Genomic DNA, 20,121 nt, shown 5'->3' with positions numbered 1-20,121 from the left:
CAGTTTCTTCGTTTTATCCTGCCTCACTGGCTGCTTCACCTCAGGCCCTTTTAAGTCTTGTATTTCTGTCTGACCTTTAAATGTTGGAGTACTTTGCTTCCCAGTCCTTAAGCATAACTTTCCATAACTGCTCAGGGTTCAGAGACAGTCTCCCAAGTTGCCTGAAGAGCATAGCCTCTGTCACAATTTGCTCCCTATCAACTCATTGTGTTGAGCTTCTTCCTAGAGTTTACTACAGTGGGTGATGCTCCATTTTGCTCTTATCAACTGTGTTCTCTGCTAGAATAGCCTCCACAGGAACGAGAGCCTAGAGCTCTGCTTCTCCATTTAGCCTCCAGGGATTAAAGTGGCACCTGACTCAAAGTCAGCTCTTGACTAATACTTGCCAGAGAGAATGAATTCAGGCTTTTAAAAGAGGAACTCCATTAAGGAGCCTAGAAATTTCCAAACTACTAGAATATGCTGTTGTTTTTAGAAACATTCCATTCACAATGACCACACACATGTATATAAACTAAAAGGAGAGATATATAAAGGTAATTACTTGGGAACATTTTGAGGCTTCACTTGGGATATAATTGTATCCATCTTACTACTTAGATTGTTTTAATCTGAACATCTGAACGCTGGAGTGACTGTCCATCTGGTTCAGGGATTGGTCATCAAAACTAAAGGGGTTCTTTTTTTCTTTTTTTTTTCAAGATTTATATATATTTTTATTATATATAAGTACACTGTAGCTGTCTTCAGACACTCCAGAAGAGGGAGTCGGATCTCATTACGGATGGTGTGAGCCACCATGTGGTTGCTGGGATTTGAACTTCAGACCTTCGGAAGAGCAGTAGGGTGCTCTTACCCACTGAGCCATCTCACCAGCCCAAGGGGTTCTTTTATATATAACTTTCTCATAAAACGAATGATTTAGTTGAGAAGAAATAATCATGATTGAAATGATCAGTATCAAGGAAAGCAGCAATATAAAGATCACAAAATCATTTTTACCTAAGACATGATTGGACAATCTGGAAAGAAGACAGGCCAGGAAGTGTGGGAGAGAAGGCTGAGCAAAATGCCAGGGGGCTTTCACTTAGCTTGGTGGAAATAGGACGAGGAAATCATGTTTTCAGTTTTAAATTGGATGCCGAAGAGCCCTGCATATTTGCCACAGAGCCCCCGCCACTGCTGAATGGCAGGCAAACACTATCTTTGAATTTCCAGGAAGTGCCTACCACACACAGCTGCCTCTCCTGCATTTGGGGTGGGAAATCAAGGAGGGGCTGTAACCCAACCTTGGGTCAGTGCCAAAAGAAGATAAAGGAACAGCTGCAAGACACCAAGCGAGGAATGGGAGCTCAGCAGAGGCAGAACTCAACTCCCGAGGCGGCCATAAGCACGGGCAGCTCTGAAGCATTGCCGAGAGTTTGGGGGAGAGCATTGGCTTTCCCTGGAGATGTGCAATGGGTTTTCTAGATAAATTCATGTGAACCTTACAGCTAATCCTCTGACAGTATGAGTCTGCTGGTGCCTTCAATCACTCTCTAACAGAGCAGTAATGAAAACTCTGAGTGAGGATGGCATGTGCAATAGACTGCATTATTATCTACACATTGACATTGAATCCCCTGTGTATTAGGAACATGCTTGCAGGGGGTAATCAGGTTATGAGAGAGCAGCCCTCATAAATGGCATTAGTGCCCTTGTAAAAAAAGACTTAAGAAACCCTTCTGCCATGTGTGGATACAGTGCCACACACTAATCAGTAACTGAAACAGGCTGACATCTTCCTTCAGGACTTCGTGCCTCCAGACTTGCGAAAACTCCATTTCTGTTGTTTATAAGTTATCCAGTCCACGGTACTTTGGTGTAGCAAGATGAATTTGACTCTCCCCTATCCACACTGTACCTTGCTTCCCATTTTCCAAGATGATTCTGTAGTCTCTCCCTAGACTCTGCTACCTGTGGTGGTTTGAATATTTATTCATGGTCTCCATAGGCTCAGGTGTTTGAATATTTGACCCCAGTTAGTGGCACTGTTTGGGTAGGCTTAGGAAGTATGGCCTCGCTGAAGGAAGATGTCACTGGGGTGGGGCTTTGAGATTTCGAAGCCACATGCTATTCCCGTTCTTTCTCTCTGCTACATGCTTGAGGTTAAAGATGTGTTCTTCACTGCTCCAGCTACCATACCTGTTACTTGCTGCCAACATTTTCTTTTCATGATCTCTTACCACCCTGGAACCAGAAGCCAAATAAACTTCTCCTTCTATATGTCGTCTTGGTCATAAAAAGTTAGTAATATACTACTCGGACTAATAGGTCACTGTTTTGGCATCTTAAAAATTACACTTTATTTTGTGTTTGTATGTGTAGGTATATGTGCATACCATGGCACATGTATAGTGGTCAAAGGACAGTTTCCAGGAGTCTCCTCCACCAGGTAGGTCCCCAGGGATGGAACTCAGATCATCAAGACTTAGCCACAAGCTCCTTTACCCACTGAGTCATCTCTTCAGGACCTACATTCTAGAAATTTAAGCAAGAATAAACTCAATTTCTCCTTTCGGTGAGTTACAGTTCAGTGGGGATATACAAACAGACAATTACAGCGGAATACAGTAAGTGCAAACTATAAAAATAATCATGGCTTTTATGAGATCATTAAAGAGAAGCACTTAGCGAAGTCCTCAGAAGCGGGTCAGGTTTTTAATAAACTGACAGGTGAGTCAGATCTTAAAGGACGTGAAGAGTTAAGCAGAGAGAGTGAGGCAAGCTAGAACGGGATTGGAGGCAGGAAGAGGAAAGGAAAGGGGAGACATACTCAGAAAGGACAAACCTCTATGCAAATGAGCAGAAAGAAAAAGACAGACTATCTAGGGGACACCAGCAGGCTTGAGTTGTTAGAGACAAGGTTAAGCTATAAATAAGAACAGAGAAAAATGTCTACGTTAGATGATGGCAGACTCAATCTAATATTAAAGACATCCACCATCTTGTCTGCAATACGCAGCTGGGAAAGGGGTTTAGGTCATACAGGAGCATGGTGAGACCAGAATTTTCGATAAGTTACATCACTGTCTAAAGAAGAACACTTACTAGCAGGTTATAGTTGAATCCATACTTAATGTAGAAAACCAGAGGAACTTTGTTAGCTCATTGTTGTAGTCCAGGTGAAAGCTAAAGAAAGCCTTAACTGAGGCATGGATAGTGGAGAGCAGAGACAGGGACAGCTTTGTCATTGGCAACAGACTGGCATGGAGGAGACTATTAAAGAGTTCCTTCCTGGATAGCAAGAACGGGTAATGGGTTCATAGGTTAAGATTTCGTTAACAGGAGGAGGGTGTGTGTTCAGTGGAGAAAATGATGAATCCCATTCTAAATCGTTAAATCCCAAGTCACCTTTAGATGAGCCAGAACAAGATAGAAAAATCTAGAATGGAGAGAAGAGATGCAGACTAAAGGCATAGCACTGGAATTCATCTTCATACAGGTAATATTGAAATACCAAGGGCACGTGGGGAACTTCCATGAGGTGAGAGGAGTAGTCAAGGAGAATTCCAGGGTGATGGTAAGACCACAGAGAACTTAGAGATATATGAAAGAATGCTGAGACTATGATGTCATTAAGATGAAGATGAAGAAGGAGAAGGAGGAGGAGGAGGAGGAGGAGGAGGAGGAGGAGAAGAAGAAGAAGAAGAAGAAGAAGAAGAAGAAGAAGAAGAAGAAGAAGAAGAAGAAGAAGAAGAAAAGAAGAGGAGGAGGAGGAGGAGGAGGAGAAGAGGAGGAGGAGGAGGAGGAGGAGGAGGAGGAGAAGAAGAAGAAGAAGAAGAAGAAGAAGAAGAAGAAGAAGAAGAAGAAGAAGAAGAAGAAGAAGAAAAGAAGAGGAGGAGGAGGAGGAGGAGAAGAGGAGGAGGAGGAGGAGGAGGAGGAGGAGGAGGAGGAGGAGGAGGAGGAGAAGAAGAAGAAGAAGAAGAAGAAGAAGAAGAAGAAGAAGAAGAAGAAGAGAGAAAGAAAGAACGAGATCTCCTCTGTTCTCCAAGCTTACCTCAAATTCCTGGCCTCCAGCAAACTTTCTGGCACCAATCTCCTCTACTGTGGCTATAGGCAGCACTACCATATCTAACTTTGTCTTAGTTAAGGTTTCTATTGTGGTGAAACATTATGACCAAAAAGCAAGTTGTGTGTGTGTGTGTGTGTGTGTGTGTGTGTGGTAAGGTTTCTTTGGTTTACATTTCCACAGCCCTGTTCATCATTGATGGAAGTCAGGACAGAAACTCAAACGGCAGGAACCTGGAGGCAGGAGCTGATGCAGAGGCCATGGAGGGATGCTGCTTACTGGCTGGCTTCCCCTGACCTGTTCAGCCTGCTTTCTTATAGAACTCAGGACCACCAGCCCAGGATGGCACCACCCACGATATGCTGAGCCTTTTCTCATCAATTACTAATTATGAAAATGTCTTACAGCTGGATCTTATGGAGGCATATTTTCAGTCGAGTTTCCCTCCTTTCAGATAACTCTAGTTTGTGTGCCAAGTCGACATAAGACTAGCCAGTACAAGCTTTAATACATTTTAAGGAGGTGATCAATTATGCTAAATGTAATGCAGGGTGTGGTAATACAGAGCTGAAAGACTTAAAATGTATCTACCTAAATATCAGTTTGACAGCTGAAGGCAACTCCCTTGACTCCCAGGAAGAATATTTAAACAAAATAAGGGCAGTGCCTGAAGAGAAAATGATTGACCAGTCACACATATAAATATAGATACATTAAAACTAAAGAAAGTAGTCATTGAAATACCTTGTTAATAAGGAGGGTTTAAATTCCAGAAGTGAAGATATTTATTTTTGAAATCTATTAATGTTACTCACTGATATTAAGTTAAGGGAGAAAATTAAATGATTATTTCAACAAATACCAGGCAGGGGGAACTCATTAATATTTAACACTCTTTTTTTTTTTTTTTTTTTTTTGAGTTTTTTGAGACAGGGTTTCTCTGTGTACCCCTTGCTGTCCTGGAACTCACTCTGTAGACCAGGCTGGCCTCAAACTTAGGGTTTCTCTGTGTATCCCTGGCTGTCCTGGAACTCACTCTGTGACCAGGCTGGCCTCGAACTCAGAAATCCACCTGCTTCTGCCTCCCAAGTGCTGGGATTAAAGACATGTGCCAACACTGCCTGGCTTAACACTCATTTTTTGATTTTAAATGTTTCTTAGAAATCTAGAAATATAGTGGACCATCTGAATATATTTAAAAGCCTAGAGCAAATACTGCAAAATAAGAAATATTCAGTGCTCAAAGCCAGGAACAAGATATAGACATAATTCTTCAACATGGCTCTGGACTTTTTGACCAATGCAGTAAGACAAGAAACAAAATGTACAGATTATTGAAACTAAGGAACAAAAATAAACATTATATGCAGATAATGAAATGTTCTCTATATAGTATATTTGAGACAATCCTTTACTATTGCATGGTTATACAAGTTTTTAAAATGTTGATGGACCCAAAATCAATAATCAAAAATCACTAGTTTCAGTACAACTGCAATAACCAATTTGAAAATACAATAATATCTAATTATAACAAAAGGAATAATGTACCCAGAAGCAAATCTAGCAAAAATGTTGAAAACAGACACAAAGCATATTTAGCCAAAATAGAACAAAACTGGTTTGAAAGAAAACTGATAGAACTGGATATATATATATATATACATACATATATATATATGTTAAGAGAGACATGAAAGACAAAAGGGGACTATCTATTTGGGAGAAGAAAGGAATAGCAGTAAAAAGTAGAGGGAGACAATATATTACATACATTTGTAAAAATAAAATGAAGTATATTATTTTGTACCATTATTATCTGGTAATAATAATAATAACCCCCAAGAGATTAGGCCACAGTCAGTATATAGGGGATTTTTTAAAAAAATAAATCACAGAAAAAGACAAAATTGCAATTGAAAAAAATCTGCAAAAAATGTGACTAGGCAATTCAGACAATATTGAATAGACAAGAGCACATCAAAAGGGGAAAGGTAAAGTTTTAAGGTGGATTGTTTTTCTTGTATATATATATATATATATATATGTATTTTTTTTTTTTCGAGACAGGGTTTCTCTGTGTAGCCCTGGCTGTCCTGGCACTCACTTTGTAGACCAGGCTGGCCTGGAACTCAGAAATTCACCTGCCTCTGCCTCCCAAGTGCTGGGATTAAAGGTGTGCGCCACCACCGCCCGGCTTGTATATTCTTTTTAAGACTTATTTATTTTATGTGTGAATACTCTGTCTTTATGGACACCATATGATTCTATTACATCGGATTCCATTACAGATGGTTGTGAGCCACCACGTGGTTGCTGGGAATTGAACTTAGGACCTCTGGAAGAGCATCAGTGCTCTGAGTCATGTGTCCAGCCATAAAATCTTTTTTTTTTTTTTTTTTTTTTGTTTTTTCGAGACAGGGTTTCTCTGTATAGCCCTGGCTGTCCTGGAACTCACTTTGTAGACCAGGCTGGCCTCGAACTCAGAAATCCACCTGCCTCTGCCTCCCAAGTGCTGGGATTAAAGGCGTGCACCACCACGCCTGGCCAGCCATATAATCTTGAGAATCTCAAAAAACTGAAAAATGAGCCAATTCAAGCAGATAATGCTAAATATTGGCATGGTGTGAAGAAGAAACTCCGCTCCTGTAACTTGAAGCAGCTACAGTGGAGAGAAACACAGCAGTATTTTGTGGGATTGGATATATGAAACTATACAATGTCAATTCATTTGAGACATATGGTAATGTCAATCTATGAATCACGAGAAGTGGTTTAATGTTTGTAACAAAGTGGAAACTCAGTAGTAGACTGCATGAGTGGTGAATTCTATGATTTTATATATAGCAGATGATTATATATATAAAACAGGTATTTATCACTTAAAATGATAGGAGTAGGCCCACAAGTAATAACATTGATAACCCTTGAGAATATAATACTGCACACAAAAGGATATGTTTCATGTGTGTGGAAGAAATGCATGTCAACATTAGAACAGCAATGATATCTTGGTCACAAGAAGAGAAAGGAGTTGGCTGGAGTGTTAAGGGGATTTCAACTCTAACACCTTATTTCTTCTTTAGATATTTGTAGGGAGAGAGATACCAGAAGGGAGGGAGGTAGCGGAGCCAATGAATATGGTCTGGTTTTTCGAAAGTTCAGAGAGGAAAAAAGAAAGAGGGATTGATGGTAGCTTCAGGAAGACACTGGGCCAGCAAAGTTACTCAACCAACACTTTATTACAACCTTTCATAGGAATGAACTCATTTATTGCAGGCCAGGGCTGCTCAAACAGTAGCACTTCTACTGGTCTTTAATTTCCTTCAGTCTCCTGATGGCCGGTTTGACTGTGACAGCAGAAGTGATGTTGTAAATCTAGGACCCACCAGCCACTGTTGTCGTGAAGGAACCACAGTGCCAGATGACAGTGTCCCCCATTATTATCTTGGTCTTGCCACAGAGGATCCTGATGTGCTGGTTGATTTCAATTTTTGTCACCATTTTCTGGAGAGAGGCACCACAATGATCCAGGCCTTCTTGGTACTTTTAGCCAGGTCAGTGATCCACCTAGGCCTGATCTTGGAGAGCTATAATGACAATTTAAACAGAAAGGAAAGTTAAAAGAATTATATTGTGGATACCCACGTACCTACCACCTATATTCTCCAAATAGCATTTGGCTTTCCTTGGTTTATTACATATCCATCCATCCATCCATCCATCCATCCATTCATCCATCCATCCAGCTTGTGTTTTGGGTGCATTTCAAGTACAGTTTTGAGCATCTGTGGACTGCATTGGTACAAAGCTTTTTGGTTAGATGGAAGAGATAGACACATGGATTCAAAGAAGGAACCATCATTGAAAGCACAGGGAAGAGACAATACTTATTTAAAACTTGTGAGAAGTAGGTGGATCCAGCTGGGCAGTGGTGGCCCATAACTTTAATCCCAGCACTTTGGAGGCAGAAGCAGGCAGATTTCTGAGTTCGAGGCCAGAGTGAGTTTCAGGACAGCCAGGGCGACACAGAGAAACCCTGTCTCACCTCCCCCCCAACTCCCCTACACAAAAAGTAGGTGGATCCAGTCTCTGGGGAAAAAAAGGAGGCAAAAGATGGGAGAGGTATGGGGGGAGACTGAAGGATATCTTGCTTTGTGACCTTAGTTTTTATTCTAGAAGTTGGAGGTGGAAACCTTTGTTGAAGATGGGAGCTGAGTAGGTCTAGAAGACAGGCATATGTGAGGTATATTCACTGGGGAAAACAGGGTGTTAAATATCCATCAAAGAGACTCTCATTGGTGGGATGTTGAGCTTGAACCTTCAGCAGCAGCATCGTTAGAGTTGGTGTCGATACATTTGCTTGTACTTTCTGTGTACCTCCTTTATGCCCATGTCCCACTCCAATCTGCTTCAGTTATCTGTTGCTTTCTAGACTTCACTGTCTGGTCATAACATCTCAGTAGAGTCAAATTCCAAAATCATTTTCTGACAACTTGCTTCTAAACTCCTGTCTTGTGCTGCAAAAAATGTCTTTTTTTGAGACCAAAAGACCACCACCACCACCACCAAAAACTTTTAAGACTTATAACTGCTACACTGACACTCTTCTTTCTACAAGAGACAAAGGGAATATAGGTCATTATAAACTACATATATTGGCCAGTTATCATGGTATTGTTCTCAAGGGTACCAAAAAGACAATGGAATCATGTGTAAGTTAATCAATGTTGTGGCTCTGTATTCCAAGCAGAGTTGTATCATTTAACAGATGTGTATAAGAGCATTAAAAACAAAGCAAAAACAACCTCCAAAAATTTAAGTTTTAGCCGGGCGTGGTGGGGCTTTAATCCCAGCACTTGGGAGGCAGAGGCAGGTGGATTTCTGAGTTCAAGGCCAGCCTGGTCTACAAAGTGAGTTCCAGGACAGCCAGGGCTATACAGAGAAACCCTGTCTCAAAAAAAAAAAAAAAAAAAAAAAATTAAGTTTTATATTTGCTTTCTCTGGAGCAGATTCTGTAGCTGTCATCTCTGGGGTGGGGGAAACCCTAACTTTGCTGTTTTTCCGATACTTTGCCATTTATTTTTAAATTACACAGGGTGGAGCTGGGCACCTTATTATTTTCAGTGCTTAAGATCTTAAGAGATTTTAATTAGGCCCTGATGTCAGAGGCCATTGTGGTTCGCTCTGTTTTTATTCCTTTTGAATTCCTAAAGTTGAATGCTGAGGTGAGGTCATAATTTTGAAGGCGTTTCTGCCAAGAAGAAGTCACTGGTAGAGAGAGAGAGAGCTGTTTGTCTCTGGCATGTAGCATGGCTTTTCCAAACAACAGTGTCAGCGGCTGCTACAAGCAGTGGCTTTCTCTTAGGGCGCTTGGACAAAAGGGTTCTCTGGCGGGTCTTCCTTCCTTCCTCCTCTCCACCCCCTCCCTTCCTTCCTTCCCTTTTGTCCCGATTCCTACCTAAGATCACGGAGCCTCTGTGTTTTAATCATTATCAAATGTTGCTGGGAGGCCCCAGCTCCCTTCCTTACATTTACTTTCTGAACTCGATCTGCTTCCAAACATAACTTGTTGTTCAGTTTTGGCTCTCATGCATCTTCTACCAAGAATGCAAGAGAGAGTGGCAGCAACCTACCAAAGCACTTGAGACTGGCTGTCTCATGCTCTAGAACAAAGGGACTAAGAAAGTAGAGAAATAATAGTTCCTTTAAAGTTCAGAACCCTTTTGGGAAGTAAGGGATGCATGTTTCTTTTATTACGTTAGGTTCTGCTTGCAAGCCGGGATGCAGGATGCTATCTTGATGAGGGGCAGACAAGGTTGAAAAGGGGACATACTGAGCAGGGAGCAACAGCTGAGAGCTACAAAGATAGGGCTGTGCTCATGTATAAATAGAAACGGTGCTGTTGCCCTGATGAATCAGACCAGATGTTTCTCTGATGTCTCTGTTTGGTCCTTTGGTTAAAAAAAAAAAAAGTATAATTTTGCTAAAATTATATGTGGGGCTAGGAATGTGGCACAAATGCTTTAAGCTTAAATAATATGCAAAAGAGTAAAATTTTTTCTAACGAGGAAACCTTTATAAATAAGGAAAAGGTGGGAAGCAAGCCTTTGACTGGTGAGTTTGAGACTCCGATGATTCAAATTTGACTTCTTCCTATGTCTCTAGTTATATGACCTTGGGCAAGCCAAGCAATTCTTCAGGGTCTAGATGTGTTCCTTCTAATTCATTTTCGAGGTGGGATCTCAATATTGCTCAGGCTAGTCTCCAACTTAGGTGATCCTCCAGTCTCAGTAGCTGGGACTATACTTAGCAAGGTATGCTTAGTTTCAACTGAGGAGGGGGCAGGACAGAAAATGAATTGAAGGACTGGAATGATTAAATTCGTTTTGAATGTCTTTTTCAGTCCCACACGTCTAAAAACAAAACAAGGCTTTCATTTTCCCATAGATCTACTTCCTTGCTTCCTGGTTTCTGATATCACTGGAAGGATGTTTTGAGAAAGGTATTGTGGGATATAACACAGTCTTTGCCTTCATGATGTTTATAACGTAATGGTGGGCATTAAGGACTGTACCACAATATTTATTGTGTTGATCCCAGAAGTGAAACAGGAACAAATGGAGGAAGCTGGGGGTCACTGTCAGCTTGGAGAATAAGGAAGGACTTGATTAAGGCCTTTGGCATTTGATGGGGTTGCTTCCTTGCAGCTAGGAGTAAACAAAGAGCTAGGTATTTTGGGAGCGTGCTTTGCATGCTGGCTAGGGGTGGGGGTGGGGATCACATTTGAGTGATGTCCCTTTTAGACATGGAATGGTTCTGCATTTTTCTTTCCTTTTGTAGGCGATATGATCTGGTCCTAACTACACTTGATGATAAATCACCTATAAGGAAGGTAAGATAAAATTGGAAGCAGAGCCGGGCGTGGTGGCGCACGCCTTTTATCTCAGCACTCGGGAGGCAGAGACAGGTGGATTTCTGAGTTCAAGGCCAGCCTGGTCTACAAAGTGAGCTCCAGGACAGCCAGGGCTATACAGAGAAACCCTGTCTCGAAAAACCAAAAAAAAAAAAAAAAAAAAAAAAAAAAAAAAAAAAATTGGAAGCAGAAAGTCCTCAGGGGAAAGAACGCAGCTAACCAGGTGCCATGAGAGGGTATAAATGACTGGATTTCTGTGAGTCTGAAGTAGGATCTACTAGCTCCTTTACAATAAATTAGAGACCGGGAGGCTGTCTGGGTGAGGGAAACAGGGGACACAAAGAGATTTGGGAAGTGTTGCGTCTGAAATCCAGGAAATGCCATCTTGGTGGATGTAGTCAACATTTATAAACTCCTGATTGGACCTCAGCACTGCAGATGGGTTGGTGATAAGGTGTCCTAAACTCAACATTATCCAGCTGACACTATAGTCACAGAAGTGCTTGGATTATCTAGGGGGATTGGAGATCTAGGGGAAGGCTCAACACTTCCCTTGTATCACCAACATTGTACAAAGCAATCCGGAAAGCGCTAGGGCCCTATGCTCAAGAAGAAAGGGGGTGCAGAAAAGAAGCCGGCCTCCTGACTTCCTGTTTATGGGATTATCTGCTGAGAGAAGTGGGGGAGGGCACTTACAAGGGTGGGACCTCCTGAGGTATGTGCAGTTTCAGACAGAGGAAAGAGGGAAGACAAACAAACCTGTTAGGTTGTAACAGCCAAGACTCAAAACCCTCATCTCCATTTAAGATTAGTGATACAGGCTCACAAGCAGTGACCTCTTTTATCTTTTAGAAAGCTCAGACTGTTCCTGGATTTTGCTTTTTAGGCCATCATCTGGGAAACTCCTCCTGTCACTCCTCACATCTTTCCACAGGTTCCTAATCTCAGTTCCCACTTGTCCTAGTTGTTGGGTTTGATTTTGGGGAACAAGAGGACCAGTGATTATCCACTTCACAGATGTGCTGAGCATCTTAAAGCTCCAAAGCAGAAGGACAAAGCAGGTGGAAATGAATCTTCAACTCTTTCATAGTCTGTTCGCGAACTAGGATTTATAGCATACAAAAGTCTGTTTTCACTTTAAAATCCAGAAATATACTGCAGAGATACCACAGGTACAAATGCAAGTGGCATTAACTACCTTGAGCAATACAAATTGGTTTATTACTTTTTGTTTTTCTATGTTATTTTTCTTAATGATAATCACTTTCAGGAAAAAAAAATGACCTTTCCTCACAAATATCAGAACAACTCTACCTGCTGCAAACCCAAAAATCCTTAAGAATGCAGATTTATTAATAAACTAAGCAGGGCAGTAGTGGCACATGCCATTAATCCCAGAACTCTGGAGGCAGAGGCAGGTGGATCTCTTCTGTGAGCCAAAAGCCAGAATGGTCTATGGAGTGAGTTCCAAGACAGCCAAAACTATACAGAGAAACCCTATCTTGCTCCCTCCCCTCAAATTAGGCTACTAATGGTTTCTTGTTTGTTTTTATTCAGAGACTCAAGTAGCCAGGCTGGTCTCCAAATCTCTATGTACCCAAGAGTGACCTGGACTCCTGATACTCCTGCTTCTACCTCCCAGGAGGGATTATAGGCAGTGCCATCCTTTCCTGCAGAAGGCTAGAGTTTTAATTCAGTTATCTTCAGAAAGATGATTTATTAGTACTCTGTGCTTCATTATTTTTCCATTGGCTAAAAGACTGTTTTTAAAATTCTGTTTCTATTACAGAATTATTTACCCTCCATGTCGTGAAAGTATTTTCCTTTAGACCTAGAGACATTAGATGCATTCCAGATGTATGTTACTTGGGTGACTGGATGATGGTGTGCAACTAGTACGAGCTCAGGATGCCAAAGTGAAGTAGTGACTAGTTTTAGTGGTCTGGATGGAAACAGAGGTTACTAAGGAAGCAGGATAAGAGGGAGTTTGACAGAGCCTTTCCCTTAAGAGACATGATGGCACTTAGATCAATTTTTGGAAAACCTTTTTCCCTTCATTTTATATACCACTCCTAATGCTGCTTTGGGGATAACAGCTTGGGTAAATACATCCATACATATGAGTAGATACTTTGATTTGTACGGCTGGTGTCCATATTCACTTACTCTTTGAGACATCAACAATAATTCAATACAAATGGAAATCCTATGCCAAGGGTTTTCTCTCTCTCTCCTTCCCTCCCTCTACTGCAAAAGGACAATGTCCCTTCAGAGATCTTTACAAATTGGAGTTGAGTTGGGTATGGTGGCCAACACCTTTAATCCCAGCACTCGGGAGGCAGAGGCAGGCCTATTTCTTTGAGTTCAGAGCCAGCCTGGCCTACAAAGCATGTTCCAGGGCAGCCAGGGCTGGTACACAGAGGAACCCTGTCTTGAAACTAAACGGAAGGAAGGAAGGAAGGAAGGAAGGAAGGAAGGAAGGAAGGAAGGAAGGAAGGAAGGAAAGAAGGGAGAAAGAAAACACTAGATTTGTTTAGGGCTGGGTCCTGTAACTTCTAGCTTCCTTATCTCTCATTTATTAAAATTGGAGAGCTGACTGTAGTCAGATAGCAAGCAAGTGGGCTTCTATATACCGGGAGGGATTACTCTACTTCATTGCTAAGCACCAGATTAACAAATCTAATCACAGAGTTCTTGAAGGATCAGAGTTGAAGAAATCAGTATCACTGAGAGCTTGTAAGACGTACCTGTTGCATTGCTGGCTGCTTTGGCAGGTGATGTGGACTGTCCTGTCTGCACCTGTTAAACAAGAGGAAGGGTGAGAGGATCTTTAAAGTCACTTCTTGTTTTAACATGCTATTACTCTATGTAAAATTTGGGAGAAAATTATAAAATGCATGCTATAACTCCCATAAAACACAAAAACACATGAGAATTCCTAAAACCTAGAAAATTAGATTGACCTCTTATAGAAGGTCAAAGTAGAGAGAAATGAGGGCTGGGGTGGGCTGGGACACAACAAAAACCCTCCCCCAAATATTTTTTAGCATCATCTAATTATGAAAAATTCCTGATTGGTTTGAAGTAGCCATGTTCATAAATTGTTGAAAAACCTGATTTGTCAACATAATTTAAATTGGTAAATTTCTACCCGAAATTATTATTATTACTATTATTTATTTATTTATTTATTTATTTATTTACTTATGCCTAAAATCTCTGAAATCTGGATTGGTGAATCCCGCTTTGGGTGGGCACAAAACGAAGCCAATGTTAAGGAGGAAGACAGTTTACACATAGACCAAAAATAAAACCCAAGTGACACTGTTAGAAGAGAAGCCAACAGATTGCAAAGATCAAAGGCAAAAAAGAGAAGCTTGTTTGGTTAATGCTGGGGCTTTGGGGCATTTCATGTACTTGCGGGGCTCGTCCATCCATCCGCACCACACATCGTAGCCATGCTATTCTAAACTGATGATAAATCCAGCTCCAGGGCGGACAGGGCGCAAAGCCGGGATCTCGCACAGATCTCAGGATCCAAGACGCGGGGCCAGATCTCCCTTGTGGAGGAACCATGGCGTTTCTTCCGAGGTGACTGTTAGATAAAGCAGCGTCTTCATGTTCTTCGTCCGAGAAAGAAGCATTGGTCCAGAAATCAACAGGATAGGGGCTAAGATAAAAGGGAAGCGCCTTTCCCATCTTTTTAAATTTCCCGCACCCCGTTTTCTCTCCGCCTCCCCAACACCGTCTCTGCTTCCACCAGCAGCTCGAGGATCCCCGCACCGAGAGGCGGTCGGAGCAGGATAGTCTTAGGAAAGTAGGCGGGCCTGGCCCGCTGAGTATTTCGGTGCCCGATTTTTGCTGTCTTCGGCGGCAGTTCCTCCTCCGCTCGGTTACTGGATTGCACACGCGGCCGTGAGCTCGGCACTCGATTGCTTCGGCCTATCACCCTGGGATGCCGCCTGCCGCCGCCGCCAGCGCCGCGGCTGCCGGGCTTGTGGGTTTCTCAGAGGAGCGCGAGCCGGAGGAGCCCAAGCAGCGGCCGGAGCGGCGGCCTGAGAGTTAGCGGGCCGGCCTGCGCGTTCCGCGGGAGCAAGCCGACGCCAGGCGGACAGAAGCTGGGCCGGGGCGCGCCCCTCAGGCTGAGGGAGCCGGCGCTTTGAGCCCCCGAGGCGACGGCGGCGGGAGCCGGTCAGAGGGGGCGGCCCCTGGCGGCGACGCCCCCGAGCCCAGCCCTGCCTGGCCGAGCTCCATCCTCAGCCCAAGCCCGGGCGGCCCGCGAACGCGCCCGCGGGGGTTGAGCAGGGCTGCGTGGGGGCGGGAGGTGAGCCCGCGCTCCCGGGTGCTCCGCGTCCGCTCCGGACCCGCACCTGAGCCGGGACCCGCCTCCGCTCCGGACCACGCTGGACCCGCCTCCCGGCCCGGGTCCCACCCTCCGCTTGCAGGTGGGCTGCGGCGCCCGGCCTTCGGGCGGTGGGCGGCGGGGAAGGAGGTGAGCGGTGTCCGCGCCCGCAGCCGTTCGGGTGCTGGTGGCCGCGCCGTCGTCCCTTTCCCGCAGCCGGGAAGCCCGCCCCGCCGCCGCCGCCTGCTCCCTCTGGGACACCATGGAGCTGTCTCCGTCGTCCGGAGGAGCCGCGGAGGCGCTGTCGTGGCCGGAGATGTTCACGGGGCTGGAGTCCGACTCGCCGCTGCCCCCGGAGGATCTGGACGCGGTCGTCCCAGTCAGCGGAGCAGTGGCCGGTGGCATGCTGGATCGGATCCTTCTGGAGTCAGTGTGCCAGCAGCAGAGCTGGGTCCGGGTGTTCGGTAAGGATCACAAGTCGTCTGCCTCAGAGGCTGGCGTTTCTCATCTTTCCTTGGGCTCCGATGCATTCTTAGTCCCCCATCTATCCTAGGTCAGCTGTCCACATCTTTTTTTGGTTGTTGTTGTTGTTGTTGCAGAAAATGCTTTTTGACAAGTTTATCCAATATATAGCGCCTGGTTATGTGACTCAGTAGGCTCCTTTGGACCTCTTTAGATATCCACAGTAAGTTTATAGAGTTGAGCTATCTGGACGTAATTCTTAGGTGATTAATTAAAGGCACTTGCTGCTGAGTCCTCAGGAAGGTAGAATGGAACAAGGCACAAAACCAAGTGAATGGGATTTCATTTCCTTCCTGTTGTGTGAAGCAAGTGTTGAGAGAAAGATATGAAAAAGCTTAGTAGAAGATGAGCTAATGAATGAAAAACAAAACAAAACAAAATCGAGGGGTTGTGGGTGGGGGGCAGAGATGGGAGAGACACCCAGCCCTAGCCGTAGCCCTTGCACCAGCCCCAGTTCAAGTGTTTGGTAGCAGTAGATTTACCGACAGCTTTTCCTTGAACCGTACTCTCTGCTTGTCCTGAGTGTGTAGGTTGTTTCAGATTGCACTGCTGTTTCTGGTTTTCGTGGTTAAGCTACCCGGTTGTCACTCAGCAGGTTTAAAGTGATGAACACACTAAAGAAACTTTCCCTTTCTGCATTCCGAGTAACCATCTTTTAAATTAAACCTGAATGATGATTTTCTATTCAGGAAAGGCTGTGGCAACGTTAAACATGCTGTATGCATGGGTTAGCTGTGGCTTTCCAAAATATCAAGCTAGCAGAATGTTTCTGCTACACATGACCATAAAAGACATAGTAATGTGGTTGAATATAAGATGACCAATTTGAAGTATCTGGAATCACACAGTGTTGAGATGCTGTCCTGCAGTTTTGTTTGTCTAATATGCTGTTAGTGATCAGCATATTGTATTTATGGCTTGGCTTTCATACTTCCAAATAGGTTCTGTGCTTTATAATTCAAGACCATCTTTTCATGGTTTATAAGTTGTCTTTTGGACAGTTCAGTTGACTTCAGGAAAGATCCCAGACATTTGAATTCTTGCCTCAGTTCTGTCACTAAAAATTATTAAACAATTTAGGGCAGATAAGGCCATCTTTTTGCCTCAAATTCCTTATCTACAAAATGAGTGGATTAAATAATCTGTAGGGTCTTTTTAGTTATATAAAAAAAGCAACTCTCCTTATAGCTAGTTCTTAGAAATTTATGTATATACTACTTAGAATTTTGCTGGTGTTTCTAAATGTTTTTTTTTCTTTCTTTCTTTTTTCTCTTCCTTTTTGCTAAATGGGGGAATTAAAGCAAAGAGGTGGGAACTGACGCAGAGTTACTCAATTCATTCTCAGCAGGTTGGATTAAAAGCTTTGCTGCCTGGTAGTCCACCTGTCTGCTAGTTCAGGTTAGCTGATCACTTATAACAAAAGTTGATGAGAGTCTAAAAATGACTATAAATTGGAATACATTGTGGTTACATTTTATCTTCTGTCTGTATACACTTTCTCTTACTGTTTTTATACAATGTTAGAGAGAGGACCATGTTAGTATATATGATAATTGGCTGACAAGTGTTCAGAGCTGGATATTCTAGACCTTATTATTGTACATATCCTTCACATGTAACCCATGTAAATTTTTACTAATGTTTTGGTAGTCTGTTCTAGAACTGGACTTGTCATATGCACACACGTCTAAATATGTTTGAAGAAACCTAGAAATTAGTAGCACACAACTAGGGCCAAGAACCAGATAGTTTTCTTTTTGGTTTTGCCACAGCTTCGTTGTCATTTAATTTTGTCTGAGTCATTTTTATCTCCCTGGCTCCAGGTTTCTGCATACAATGTGGAATCTGAAGTAGTTGGCTTACATGCACATAAATTCATGCACAAGAAGTTATTCAGAGGAAGTATTTCTATGTTTAGTGGTAGAATTTCCACTGCATCATCTTTTTTTTTTTAATGTTTGATTTTTGTCAGTTAATTAAAACTCAGTTTTACTTGCTGTTTAATGCTGCTGCTTTTCTTTTAAGGATTTTTCCCTGGAGACTGCTTTGTTGTCCATACAAACCAAAACTAAGGGGGTCTTGCTTGTTTTAGATAGTTTTAAAATTGTTTATTGAGCCAGGCGTGGTGGCGCATGCCTTTAATCCCAGCACTTGGGAGGCAGAGGTAGGTGAATTTCTGAGTTCAAGGCCAGCCTGGTCTACAGAGTGAGTTCCAGGACAGCTAGGACTATGCAGAGAAACCCTGTCTTGACAAAACAAAAAACAAAAAACAAACAAAAAATTGTTTATTGTATGATTCTTTGAGGTTAGAATAATGTGGAAAATCAATTTTTAAAATTTATTTAAGCAGGGTCTCACTGCGTAGCCCTGGCTGGCCTGAAATTTGCCATATAGTCCAGGCTGGTCTCAAACTCATTGAGAACTACTTGCCTCTACCTCCTGAAATGCCTGGATTAAAGGCATGGGCAACCATGCCCAGCAAGAAAGTAAACATTTATGGAATATGTTTTTTTTTGTTTGTTTGTTTCTTGTCCGATTTGTGTATTCTTGGGTTATCTTTGATCCTCTACATAATTTATAGAGACTTTTTTTTTTTTAAGTGTGGTCCACTTGTTTCAGAGAAGTTTTCACTCCTCTCCTCTAAGTTTGTGGATTAAATATGGACTGTGGTCTAATTGGTCCCATTATTTAACTACAACTTGGCCTACAGATTCTGTCCTGACTTTTGAAGCCAGCTGTTGAACAAGCTCTCAGTTGAGCGCTTTTTAACTCACCATCAGGAGGACTCTGTTCTCACAAGGTAGGAAGGTAGCAGGATGCTGCTCAGGTCTGGCTTATGCAGGTGGAGATGGACGTGGTTTCAAAGGCTAATTATACTGAGGAGTGGTATTGAGTGAACCTGGATGCTGGCTAGCTCACATCCTCTTTGAGAATTTTCATTGAAATCATACAAAAAGACTAACAAAAATATTTCTCCTTTCTTAAGGATATCTCATAGAAACTTTGAGGCACAGTATTTCCTTAGTTTATTTCACAGATTTGAAAGACTGGCACTGTTTTTACTCTGGTTAACAAGTTTGGCTCTTTGGTTGCTAATGCATCCAGAGCTTTGTGTATTACCATGATTTGCTTTGGAATATGTTCAGAGCTTTGTAGTAGGTGGGTCTATATTTAGAGCACAAACAAATGCAAGTCTTTGAGACACAGCTAAGAGAAAATGTTTATACTATCCTTTGTTTGAGTAAAATGTTTCATTCCAGTATTAACAAATAAATTGTGTCTCCGTCCTGTCAAGAGTATAAAGTTTTGACATTAGTCTGTCTGTCTTGTTTATATGCTTCTCTTACCACCTCCTTTATTGTCCTCAGGTCTAGCGGATTGTTCCTGTGCCTCATAGTAAAGTGGCATTAAATGTTAATTCATCTTCCGTTTGACCATTTAGAGTTGAACCTGATTGATTTTATGGGTGGTAGAGTGGCTTAAACAAAGACATGCCACAAACGCTAAATATGGATGCAGAATCCAAGAGCATCCAATGCAGAACATTTCCCAGATATTTATAGCGTCAAAGCAGAGTCAATTGCCTGCAAAAGCTCAGCAAGCTAGCAAAGGAAACAGGAGTGCAAAGCTAGCCTTAGTGTCTGTGCCTCCTGGTAAACAATGAGAACCTTAAAACGGAGCGATAGCAAGAGTACAATGCCCCGAAAGGGATTCCAGCTCCTCTAGAACTTCTGTAGTAGTGCCCTGCACTCCTTTGTGCAACAGGTTTTGCAAGGGTGTGTGTGCACTGATCACTCTTGGAGAACCAGAGATCAAGTACATTAAAGAGTCAGCAGATACCTTGTACTTGACAGTTTAGTACTTCCATTAGGATTTATCTAAAATATTATTATTAAAATGAGGAACAGCATTAACATTAAGTTAGTGTAGATCTCTGTTTTTATTGATTGCAAAAGGAACCTTCTGGAAAGTTTCTAAAAGTTGGTAGGTGCTATTTTGTATTTCAGCAAACACAAGATTAAGGAAGTGAATTGTACTGCACTAAGTACTAAGACTTGTAGAAATGTGACAGCGGGAGCTGGTAAGCATTTCTCCTGTGAGCTGATGGAGTGGAAGGCTCATGTAGTTGTATATAATATTTAACATTTCAGGAGATAAGTCAAAGATGAAGTCTACTTTTTGCACTTCTAGAGACTATGTTTTTGTGTTTATTTAAGATACTATGACTAGAGGCCAGTCTAGGAAGTTGTTTCATTTTGGCCCACTACAGTTTCTTTCTCCCTTGAGACA

The 20,121-nt window shown here is 42.5% G+C and overlaps 1 protein-coding gene and 1 long non-coding RNA gene across 5 annotated transcripts in view; one reads left to right on the top strand and one right to left on the bottom strand.

The window, feature by feature from the left end:
• Window positions 1–7,273: 7,273 nt before the first annotated feature.
• Window positions 7,274–15,158, bottom strand: 2810025M15Rik (RIKEN cDNA 2810025M15 gene). The gene is made up of 3 exons (NR_027984.1): window positions 14,385–15,158; window positions 13,715–13,766; window positions 7,274–7,641 (listed from the first exon to the last, which is right to left on the bottom strand). It is a non-coding gene; the product is annotated as an RIKEN cDNA 2810025M15 gene (long non-coding RNA).
• The window catches only part of Rasal2 (RAS protein activator like 2), a 277,413-nt gene continuing 272,206 nt past the window's right edge, over window positions 14,915–20,121 (top strand). For 3 of the 4 annotated variants that reach the window (XM_006496752.2, XM_006496751.2, XM_006496750.2), the window contains exon 1: window positions 14,938–15,773. In XM_006496752.2, coding sequence (XP_006496815.1) covers window positions 15,572–15,773 — 202 coding nt within the window. In that variant the 5' untranslated portion in view covers window positions 14,938–15,571. Of the gene's footprint in view, window positions 15,774–20,121 lie in introns of all 4 variants that reach the window. The other variant, NM_177644.5, reaches the window with a different exon arrangement.

Source organism: Mus musculus, chromosome 1 (assembly GCF_000001635.26).
Source record: "Mus musculus strain C57BL/6J chromosome 1, GRCm38.p6 C57BL/6J".
Classification (NCBI taxonomy): Eukaryota; Metazoa; Chordata; class Mammalia; order Rodentia; family Muridae; genus Mus; species Mus musculus.
Note: the sequence above shows the minus strand (reverse complement) of the source record. Positions and strands in the feature narration are given on the sequence as shown.